The 12,175-nt window shown below is 43.2% G+C and overlaps 1 protein-coding gene across 7 annotated transcripts in view; it reads left to right on the forward strand.

Annotated features, from left to right (window-relative positions):
- The window catches only part of LOC103127613 (transmembrane protein 39B), a 47,552-nt gene extending 36,506 nt beyond the window's left edge, over window positions 1-11,046 (forward strand). For all 7 annotated transcript variants that reach the window (XM_060205768.1, XM_060205767.1, XM_060205769.1 and 4 more), the window contains 2 exons: window positions 9,493-9,613; window positions 10,687-11,046. In XM_060205768.1, the coding sequence (XP_060061751.1) occupies window positions 9,493-9,613; window positions 10,687-10,929 (364 nt within the window). In that variant the 3' untranslated portion in view covers window positions 10,930-11,046. The remainder of the gene's footprint in view (window positions 1-9,492; window positions 9,614-10,686) is intronic.
- The last annotated feature ends 1,129 nt before the right edge of the window (window positions 11,047-12,175 follow it).

Genomic DNA, 12,175 nt, shown 5'->3' on the forward strand with positions numbered 1-12,175 from the left:
AGATTTTATTTATTTATTAATGAGAAACATAGGAGGAGAGAGAAAGAGCCAGACATCACTCTGGTGACTGTGCTGCCGGGGATTGAACTCAAGACCTCATGCTTGAGAGTCCGATGCTCCATCCACTGTGCCACCTCTCGGACCACCATAAAATACTTCTTTAAGAATTTATTTGTTCATAAGAAAGATAGGCAGAGAAAGAACCAGACATCACTCTTGGTACATGTGCTGCCAGGGATTGAACTTGGGACCTCATAGTTGAGAATCTAGAGTTTTATCCACTGCGCCACCTCCTGGACCACTAAAATACTTTTCTTTATTTATTATTGGGTAGAGACAGAAATTGAGATGGGAGGATGAGGCAGAGAGGGAGAGACACAGAGTGATACCTGCATCCCTGCTTTACCACTCGTGAAGCTTTCCCCCTGCAGGTGGGGCCCAGGGGCTTGAACTGAGCCCTTGCACACTGTAATGTGAACAATTAACCAGGTGCACCACCACCTGGCCCCAATTTACTTATTTATTTTCTATTGAGGCATTTTATTTTCACTTATGTATTACATCCCTAGAAAAAGAATCCCAGGATTTTCCCTCCGGTGTGTTTTCGTTTTGCTTCTTCATAGTCCATGATGCCTGCTGAGTTTGTCAATACAATGAAACCAGACTGACGAGATGGGAGCAGGTTATTCTGCCATTTTTCTAGGTCTCTGAGCTGTACATCTAATCTGGGTCTGATCACCCCACACTTGTTTAACCTGCCAGTGAGGTTCACGACAATTCTGCCAGCTCTGTGATCATCAGTGATTTCAAATTCACGAATGTAACCATGCTTCATCATCACAGTTATAAAACGGACAATGACTTTGGAGCAAGGAAGGTCTAATAAGAACCTGGTGTTTGCCTCTTTTTCCGGCATTGTTGATACTCTTGAGAGCATCAGGCAGAGCATTCATTATGGCGACACAGCAAGATGGCGGAAAGAGGACAGGAGGGGCAAGCAAACATTATCTACTTTCTCGGGGTGGGGGGATTTTATTTTTCTTTTTTCTTTCTTTCTTTATTTCCTTTTGTTGCCCTTGTTGTTTTATTGTTGTAGTTATTACTGATGTTGTTGTTGTTATTGTTTTTGGATAGGACAGAGAGTAATGGAGAGAGGAGGGGAAGACAGAGGGGGAGTGAAAGACACCTGCAGACCTGCTTCATCACTTGTGAAGTGACTCCCCTGCTGGGTGGGGAGCTGGGGACTTGAACCGGGATCCTTAAGCCACCTGTGCTTAACCTGCTGTGCTACCGCCCGACTCCCAAAGTTATCTACTTTAAAAAAAAAATTTATTTTATTGCACCAAAGTAAAAGACTCTGAGGTGGGGGTGGAGGCTGGGGGGAGAATACAGGTCCAAGAAGGATGACAGAGGACCTAGTGGGGATTGTATTGTTATATGGAAAACTGAAAAAATGTTATGCATTTACAAACTATTGTGTTTACGGTCGAATGTAAAACATTAATTCCCCAATAAAGAAAATTTTATTTATTGAGAGAGAGAGGCAGACAGACACACCAATGCACTATTCAGCTCTAGTTTATGGTGGTGCTAGGATCTGAACCTGGGACTTCAGTGCCACAGGCATGTCTTTTGCATAACCATTATGCTGTCTCCCAAGCCCTGAAAATAATTAATTAAAAAGAAAAAATAGCAATGAGTGATAGGATGTGATGTTTTATTACCTGACAGTGAACCCTAACCAGGGTAGGAGAGCAGCAGGGAAGAAATGACTCAGATAAGGTCCTTGAGGAGTTCCCAGCCTTGTAGAGGATATAGACAGTGCATACAAATAGAATGAATCTCAGAGAAGAGGACTAGTTTTGTACTTTGCATTGTACCCAGAGTAGAGGTGGACGTCACACTGCTCAGGAGCCCTGAGATGTTGAGCTCTCCTTTTACACCTGGCTCATCCCACCTGCGGGCCCAGCTTTTCTTTCTTTTTATTTTTTGATTATCCTTTTTTTTTTTTTGCTTTGTTTATTTATTCAAGAGAAAGATAGGCAGAGAGAGAAAGAACCAGACACCACTCTGGCACATGTACTCCTGGGGATTGAACTCAGGACCTCATGGTTGAGAATCCAATGCTTTATCCACTGCGCCACCTCCAAGACCACATTTTGATTATCTTTTCTTTCTTTCTCTCTTAGGTAGAGACAGCCAGGAATTGAGAGGAAGGGGGAGGTAGAGAGGGAGAGAAACAGTGACACCTGCAGCACTACTTCACTTGTGAAGCTTCCCCCTGCAGGTGGGGACTGGGGTGCTTGAACCCAGGTCCTTGCACATGTGTGCTCAATCAGCTGTGCCACTACCTGGCCCCAAGGGCCTAGCTTTTCTATAGCTCTTTATCACAGTACTGCTCATCCACATTATACTAATTTTCCTGCATGTATTCCCCCAATTAGACTGGAAGCTCCTCAAGGCTGGGACTACTTCTGAATCACGTCTGTCTTGGGCCCAACACAAGGCCTGGAAGAGAGGAGGCCCCTAGGACAAGTTTGTAGAGGTAGGCCCACCAAGCAGCAGTGATACAAAGGGAGGCCACAGAGGCTAAGCCTCCTGGTGTTATGTTGGCTCTCCCTGCCAGACAGGGTCCCTCTCAGCTCTTTCCAAATGGTTCAGGAAATAGATGGGCATTGGCAAGTGGACAAAAACAGGAATCAGCTTGGGCTCTGAAATATGGGAAGAGTCAAAAAATTGAACATAGCAGGGCCAGGCGGTGGTGCACCTGATTAAGCTCACACACTACAGTGTGCAAGGACCAAGGTTCAAGTCCCCACCTGCTGGGGAAAAGCTTCATGAACAGTGAAGCAGGGCTGCGGGTGTCTCTCTGTCTCTTTCCATCGCTCGCTCTCTCTCTGTCTCTGTCTCTCTCTCTCTCTCTCTCTCACCAGAGCACTGATCAGCTCTGGTTTATGGTGGTGGGAGGGATTGAACCTGGGACGTTGGAGCCTCAGGCATGACAGTCTGTTTACATAATAATTATGCTATCCAATCCCGCCCTTTTAATTTTTTTTCTGTCTCTTTCCCTATCTCCCCTCCCCCTCTCTCTGTCTTTATTCAATTAAAAAAATTAAAAAGAGAAAAATAGAGCATAGCTGTATAAGAGGATAAACCTGGTCTGTGATTCACCATAGTCTGCAGATAACTATCAGGGTCCTTTACGTGGCTACCCAGTTGGTGAATGGAGGTCCTGCTAGTTTTTTTTTTTACTATTATCTATTTATTATTACAGAGTTACATGTTGACAGGGGTTTGAATCCACACCATTCCCACCTCCAGAGTTCTGAATCTTCACTCTCCCCACTGCAATCCACCGCAGTTCGCCTAAAGTTGTGGACATGGGCCAACCATCTTCCCTACAGCTATCTGTCCACATTTATACATAGTTGCCCCTTCTTTTTCTGATTCAATCCTCTCTTCCTCTCTAATCCACTCATAACATCGTAGCTACCTCCATATGCCCCTCTCCTTTTCCTTCTCTCTCTCTGGGTGCTGATGGAGCTGGAGTGCAGAGCCTCTTATCTTCATCCTAGCACTTCTCCCTTCTGGGAGTATGGATCAAGGTTGTTTATGGGGAGCAGAAGGTAGGAGTTCTGGCTTCTGTAGCTGCTTCTCTGCTGAGCACGGGTGTTGACAGGCCCATACCCCCAGTTTGTTGTTTGTTTTAATTTTCTCCAGGGTTATAGCTAGGGCCTGGTACTGGTAACATGAATCCACCAATCCTGGCAGCCATTTTTTTCCTTTTTTTTTCTTTCCCTTTCTGTTTTATTTTTACTTGACAGGACAGAGAAATTGAGAGGAAAGGAGAGATAAAGAAGGAGAGAGAAAGGCAGACATGCAGACCTGCTTCACCACTCTCAAAGAATACTCCCTACAGGTGGGAAATACGGGCTTGAACCCTGATCCTTGTGTATGGTGATATGTGTGCTTAATTGAGTGTGCCACAGTCCGGCCTCCATTCTTTTTTTTTTTAATTTATTTTATTCCCTTTTGTTGCCCCTGTTTTATTGTTGTAGTTATTGTTGTCATCATTGTTGGATAGGACAGAGAGAAATGGAGAGAGGAGGGGGAAGATAGAGAAGGGGAAGAGAGATAGACACCTGCAGACCTGCTTCACCATCTGTGAAGCCACTCCCCTGCAGGTGGGGATCCAGGGCTTGAACCGGGATCCTTATGCTGGTTCTTGCGCTTTGTGCCACCTGCACTTAACCCGCTGCACTACCACCTGACGACCAAAAGAAAACCTTAAAAAAAAAAAAAAAAAAAGAATGGGGGGAGTCGGGCTGTAGCGCATCGGGTTAGGCGCAGATGGCGCAAAGCTCAAGGACCAGTGTAAGGATCCCGGTTTGAGCCCCCGGCTTCTTATCTTCAGGGGGTTGCTTCACAGGTGGTGAAGCAGGTCTGCAGGTGTCTATCCTTCTCTCCCCATCTCTGTCTTTCCCTCCTCTCTCCATTTCTCTCTGTCCTATCTAACAACTATGACATCAATAACAACAACAATAACTGCAACAATAAAAAATGAAACAAAAGGGAAAATAAATAAAAAATTTTTAATTTTTTAAAAGGTTTTCTTTTTTAAAATTTTTTATGTGTTTTCCCTTTTGTTGCCTCCCCCTTTTTATTGTTGCTATAGTTACTATTGTTGTTATCATCATTGTTGGATGAAACAGAGAAATAAAGAGAGGAAGGGAAGACAGAGAAGGGGAGAAAAAGATAGACACCGGCAGACCTGCTTCACCATCTGTGAAGTGACTCACCTGTAGGTGAGGAGCCCAGGCCTCGAACTAGGGTCTTTATGCCAGTCCTTGTGCTTAGTGCCACCTGCGTTTAACCTGCTGCGCTACTGCCCAACTTCCCCAGCCTCCATTTTTTTGTTCTTTTTGTTTTTTCTCTTACCATGCCTCAGCTCATACTCAGTTCTAGCCAGACTAGAACTCTTTGGCCAGATCTCTTTGGATCCTCAAATTCTATTTTTACTTTTGCTTTTGGGCTTTGCATATGATGCCTGACTAATGATTTTTTGTTCATTTGTTTTGGTTTTTTTCCCCAACTTTTCCTGATTCCTTCCAATTCATTCTTTAGTATTTTGTTTCTTCCAGGAGCATTTTTCTGACCCCTCAGTACAGGTTCATTGTCCCTTTTCCATGCTCTCACTATGCCATATTATCGCGATCATTTATTTTCTAGTTTATTTGCTTAGTTACTTGCCTCTCTTTTGTCAGTCATTTAGCTATCTCTTTTCTCCTGGCTTACAAAATAAATACCACACAACAAGGGCAACAAAAGGGAATAAATAAATAAAATAAATATTTTTAAAAAATTTTAAAAAAAATAAATAAATAAATACCACAACTTACAAAATAAAGACCACAACAAATTTTGAGTGTTTTTCATATATAGTCTTTTGGATAGAAAGGGTAAAACATAAATAAATAAAATTTTAAAAAAGGGGGGCAACAAAAAGGAAAATAAATAAATTAATTAATTAATTAAATTTAAAAAAAAGAAGAAGAAAAAGGAAGGGTAAAACACAGAGGGAAAGAGAAAGAAACCACAGCACTGAAGCTTCCTTCAATGTGGTGGGGGCTGGACTTGAACCTGGGTTGTGCACATGACAAAGTAGTGCACTACCCAGGTGAGCTATTTTGCCCCCTCCTTTTAAAAATTGTTCCAGGAGATATAACATTCAGAGTAGCACTCTGAAATATGTACTACCACAGAATGAGCATGACACCTCATGCTCTTAAGTCCAAAGCTCTCCGTATGTACTGGAAAGTATGAAATTCTTTTATTTTTTTAACTTATATTCATTTATGTGCTTATTCATGAGAGGAGATAGAGAATCAGAGCACCACTCTGGCATCTGCTATACTGGGGACCAAATTTGGGTTATCATGCTTGAGAGGCCAATGCTTTGTCCACTGCAGCACTTCCTGGGCCACAGAATAGATACTCCTATGTCCAGCTTCATTCGGCATATTGCCTATGACACTCGTCTATGTTGCTGCATGTAGCACAGTGGCTTTATAAATTTGTATTTATTTAATTTTTTTTAATGATTTTATTTATTAATGAGAAACATAGGAGGAGAGAAAAAGAACAAGGCATCACACTGGTACATGTGCTGCTGGGGATTGAACTCAGGACCTCATGCTTGAGGGTCTGATGATTTATCCACTGCACCACCTCCCAGACCATAATTTTTTCATATTTATTTATTTTCCCTTTTGTTACCCTTGTTTTTTTATTGTTGTTGTAGTTATTGTTGTTATTGATGTCGTTATTGGGTAGGACAGAGAGAAATTCATTTACTTTCCCCCAGTCTTTTTCAGTTTTAAAATAAAAGAGTTGGGGGAGTTGGGCGGTAGAGCGGCGGGTTAAGCACACGTGATGCAAAGCACAAAGACCGGTGTAAGGATCCCAGTTCGAGACCCGGCTCCCCACCTGCAGGGGCGTCCCTTCACAGGCGGTGAAGCAGGTCTGCAGGTGTCTTTCTCTCCTTCTCTGTCTTCCCCTCCTCTCTCCATTTCTCTCTGTCCTATCCAGCTACAACGAAATCAATAATAACTACAATAATAAAAACAATAAGGGCAACAAAAGGGAATAAATAATAAAAATAAATATAAAAATAAATAAATAAATAAATAAAAGAGTTGGGGAGATAGCATAATGGATATGCAAAGAGATTTTTGTTGCCCTTGTTTTTTTTATTGTTGTGGTTATATTGTCATTACTGATGTCGTTAGGACAGAGAGAAATGGAGAGGGGAGGGGAATACAGAGAGGAGGAGAGAAAGATAGACACCTACAAATCTGCTTCACTGCTTGTGAAGCGACTCCCCTGCAGGTGGGGAGCCAGGGTCTGGAACTGGTATCTTATGCGTTTTGTGCCACCTCTGCTTAACTCGCTGCACTACCGCCCGACTCCCTTCTCTCTTAATTTTTATCAGAGTACTGCTCAGCTCTTGCTTATTGTGGTGTGGGTTATTGAACCTGGAGTCTCAGGCATGAAAGTCTTTGCATAACCATTATGCTATCTCCCCCACTCCTGTAGCTCTAATAAAATAAATAAATTTTTTTTAATTTATTTCTTTATTGGGGAATTAATGTTTTACATTCAATAGTAAATACAATAGTTTGTACATGCATAACATTCCCCAGATTCCAATTTAACAATACAACCCCCACTATGTCATTTATCATCCTTCTTGGACCTGTATTCTCCCCACCCACCCACCCCAGAGTCTTTTACTTTGGTGCGATATGCCAATTCCATTTCAGGTTCTACTTGTGTTTTCTTTTCTGATCTTGTTTTTCAACTTCGGCCTGAGAGTGAGATCATCCCATATTCATCCTTCTGTTTCTGACTTATTTCACTCAACATGATTTTTTCAAGGTCCATCCAAGATTGGCTGAAAACGGTAAAGTCACCATTTTTTACAGCTGAGTAGTATTCCATTGTGTATATAGACCACAACTTGCTCAGCCACTCATCTGTTGTTGGACACCTGGGTTGCTTCCAGGTTTTGGCTATTACAAATTGTGCTGCCAAGAACATATGTGTACACAGATCTTTTTGGATGGATGTGTTGGGTTCCGTAGGATATATCCCCAGGAGAGGAATTGCAGTGTCATAGGGTAGGTCCATTTCTAGCCTTCTGAGAGTTCTCCGGACTGTTCTCCACAGAGGTTGGACCAATTGACATTCCCACCAGCAGTGCAGGAGGGTTCCTTTGATCCCACACCCTCTCCAGCATTTGCTGCTGTTACCTTTTCTGATGTATGACATTCTCACAGGAGTGAAGTGGTATCTCATTGTTGTCTTTATTTGCATTTCTAGACATCACTCTTGTACATGTGCTGCCAGGTATTGAACTCGGGACCTCATGCTTGAGAGTCCAAAGCTTTATCACTGCGCCACCTCCCAGACCCCTATCCTTTTTATTCTTAAAAGAAGGGGCCCAGGCAGTGGCACACCTTGTTAAGTACACACTCTATAGTGTGTAAGAATCTGGGTTCAGGGGGTCGGGTGGCAGCGCAGCAGGTTAAGCACACATGATGCAAAGTGCAAGGACCAGAATAACAATCCTGGTCCTCCTCTCTGTCTTCCCCATCTCTCGCCATTTCTCTCTGTCCTGTCCAACAACAATGACATCAGTAATAATGATAATAATAACCACAACAAGGATAAAAAAAACAACCAGGGCAACAAAAGGGAAAATATGGCCTCCAGGAGCAGTGGATTTGTGGTGCAGGCACAAGAGGTGAAGCAGGTCTGCAAGTGTCTGTCTCTTTCCCTGTCTCTCCCTCTCCTCTCAATTTCTTTCTGTCTCTATCCAGTAACAAATAAGTTTAAAAAGGGGCGGGGTGGATAGCATAATGGTATGCAAACAGACTCTCATGCCTGAGGCTCCGTCAGTCAAGTTCCAGGTTCAGTGTGTCCCCCACCACCACCACCACCAAAAGCCAGAGCTGAGCAGTGGTCTGGTTAAAAAATAAAAATAAGGGAGTTGGGTGGTAGTGCAGTGGGTTAAGCACAGGTGGTGCAAAGCACAAGGACCAGTGGAAGAATCCCAGTTCAAGCCCCCGGTGGTCCACCTGCAGGGAGTCACTTCACAGGTGGTGAAGCAGGTCTGCAGGTGTCTTTCTCTCCCCTTCTCTATCTTCCCCTCCTCTCTCCATTTCTCTCTGTCCTAACAACATCAATAACTACAATAAAACAACAAGGGCAACAAAAGGGAATAAATAAATTATATATATATATATATGATAAAATAAAACATTAAAAAAAGTTTAAAAAGAAGAAATGGAGGACAGGGCTAGATAGCATAATGGTTATGCAAAGAGATTCTCATGCTTAAGGCTCCAAAGTCCCCGGTTCAGTTCCCCACACCACCATAATCAGTGTTCTGCTGAAAGAGAGAAAAGAAGGAAGGAAAGAAAGGAAGGAAGAAGAAGAAAGGAAGGAAGGAAGAGAATGAAAAGCAGAGAAGATGAAGGATTTTCTTAATAATCCCTTAAACATTGCTGTGAGCTCAAACCTTCTAAGTCCCTGTATTGTGAATTTCTCGTGATTCTTACTCCATTTTCACAAAGAAGGCCTTTGAGATCCAGAAAAGTAAAGTCACTGTGAGAAATAGAAATAGAGGGGGCACAGGATAGTTCACCCGGGCAGGTGCTTGTTTTGCCATGTGTGTGACCCAGTTTCAAGTCCCCTGTACCCCATGTCAAAGTCAAAGTACTATGACACTGGAGGAAGTATCCTTGCTATGGTGTCTCTCCCTCTCTCTCCTTATCTACCTGAAAAAGTCAGCCTAGTGCCATGAATGAAAAAAAAAATGAAAATAGAGCCCATTGGTCACCCTCTTCCCAGATCCCCTCCCCACTCAATCTTCTGCTGATTTTGTGGGTGAACTGGAAATAAAGGGGCACTGATGGGCTGTACCTCCAGGTGGACGGAAGAATGCATGTGGCCACAGGGCGTGCTGGTGAAGCATAGCAAGAATGTCTACAAAGCAGTGGGCCACTACAATGTGGCCATCCCCTCCGATGTATCCCACTTCCGGTTCCACGTGAGTCTCCTCCCCTGGGAAGGAGGGGTGGGGCCTGGTATAGACTGGAGGATGGGGTGAATGAGGACCTGGAATTTTTACAAAATAAAGCTATTTTCAGTATATCCCCCTTCCAGAGGAAGACAGTACAGCATAAGGATAGACATACAAATGACAAACTTCACAGTTGCAACTCACTTGTTAGTAAGGAACTCTCATTCCTTACTGTCTTCCTGGCACTGTGATCAGCATTTCCATTCAGTTTCCACCAGAACCTTGCGTATGAGAGAAGACATAGGGCCATCCCCATTTTCAGATACCAGAATTGGTTTAGAGAATTGAACTTACTCAAGGGTCCCTTATTGGAAAGCTGATGATAATGACTCATGGACTTGAATACTATGAAAAGATTGTTCAGAATTACCTAGGCTAGTGGTCTCAGTTTTACTCATTTTACTAAAGTCCAATATATAGGACCTGATGGCATTACTCTGAATAGATTGGGATTCCCTTCACTCCTGCTTTAGCACCCAAATGACCTCATTGGAACCTTTGGTTTTAAGGAATACAGTTTGAGAAATTGCTGATCTGGACTGATCTCTTTATTTCACAATGAAGATTGAGGAATAGAGGGAAATTGCTTGCCTGGCATCCTGCACAGACTATCAGGTTCAAAGCTGACTTGGCATTCTGTTTCCCCTCCATGTAGCCAACTCTTTAGGTTCAGATACCTTGACTCTTGCAGAACTGGTGATCTGTAATAATTGATCACTCTTGTGAACTGATCAGAATTTTTTTTTGAGTCCCTACACTGTACCTTAGCATGTAAATAAGAATGAAATATTAGTGGGGGTAGATAGCACCAGAACTGAGCAGTGCTCTGGTAAAATTTATATATTACCTGGTCCCCTGAAATTCCAGGCCTAGTTGGGGGTACCACACTCAGTCCTATAAAAACCTTCCTTCCCATTCAAGTCTGCATGGGGCTCCAGGGGCTTGTCTCCCTCATTGACCTACCAACCCAAGAACTCCCATTTAAGAGATAGTTTTCTAGAGCATTCCTTCATCCCATGTCTACTCTTTTTCCTGGGCAGTTCTTTTTCAGCAAACCCCTTCGGATCCTCAACATCCTGCTGCTGTTAGAGGGAGCTGTCATTATCTACCAGCTGTACTCCTTGATGTCTTCTGAAAAGTGGCACCAGACCATCTCACTAGCACTCATCCTTTTCAGCAACTACTACGCCTTCTTCAAACTGCTGCGGGACCGCCTAGTACTGGGCAAGGCCTACTCATACTCAGCTAGCCCCCAGAGGGACCTGGACCATCGGTTCTCCTGAGCCCCAGGGCAACCCCAGGAACATCATCCAGGCTTCAGCCAGGGTTCTCTGGAAAGGGGCTGTTGGGGAGGGTTGGATGAGGGGAGAAAAAAAAAAAAAAAGAATCAATCCTTCAGAGCTTTGTATTTTTGTTACATACTGTTTCTTTCTTTGATAATTGATGTGATTATGAGGGGGGGGAAAAGTCTTATTTTTATACTCCCAATAAGCTTGTGTTTTGTATTTCTTTCTCTTCTTGCCTATCAGAGGGCAGAGGTGTAGGATTCTGGGCTGAGAAGTCCCATATGTTGCTTTTGGAATCCATGTGTGCTCTGTCTTCTTTGAAAAGTTGGTGACGAGGCTACAGAGATCATGGAGCAACAATAGATGTCACATGGTGAATGTTAACTGTGTACCAGATACTGCTGCTCATATGGATTAGTCTTTATCTTATCAGTTTTTATGACAACATTACAGATGGGATCTGTCACTTCTGTAGATGAGAAGTAGAACTCTACATTTGAATGACTCACTCAAGATAACACAACTAGAGGGAGTCAGGTGGTGGCACAGCGGGTTAAGCGCACGTGGCATAAAGTGCAAGGACCAGCATAGGGATCCTGGTTCGAGCCCCCGGCTCCCCACCTGCAGGGGAGTCACTTCACAGGCAGTGAAGCAGGTCTGCAGGTGTCTCTCTTTCTCTTCTCCTCTCTCCATTTCTCACTATCCTATCCAACAACAATCTTCTTCTAGCGTTTGCCCTTCTTCCATAGCCAGTCAACAGCGTCAGGTTGAAAGCTGTCAGGAGCTGCTTGTTGCTTGCTTTGAAAGTGACTGGGATCCATGTGGATTCAGTCGGCTAGGAAGGATCGTCACTTTCCCCAATGAATGGGTACTCACGGGATGCACCACGAGAAGGTCGATCCAATGCATCCCAAACAACAATGACGTCAATAACCACAACAATGTTAACAAGGGCAACAAAAGGGAATATATATATATAATTAAATTTTTTTAAAAAGATAACAGCTAGAAAGCAATAGAAGTGGCCACACTATTCTAACAGAATGTATTATATTGATTCTCTCAGTATTCCATCACTGAGACCCTGTTCTGTGCCAACCACTCTGGTAGATGCTGCAGAAACAAGCCTTACTAGACTAGGATGATATTACAGTTACAAGGACAGAGAGCTGGTGAAATAACTCATATGGCTTGTGTGTGGCTTTGCCATGTGTGTGACTCAGGTTTGAGCCCAAATCTTCAG

The sequence above is a fragment of the Erinaceus europaeus genome, chromosome 13 (assembly GCF_950295315.1).
Source record: "Erinaceus europaeus chromosome 13, mEriEur2.1, whole genome shotgun sequence".
In the NCBI taxonomy this organism is placed as follows: Eukaryota; Metazoa; Chordata; class Mammalia; order Eulipotyphla; family Erinaceidae; genus Erinaceus; species Erinaceus europaeus.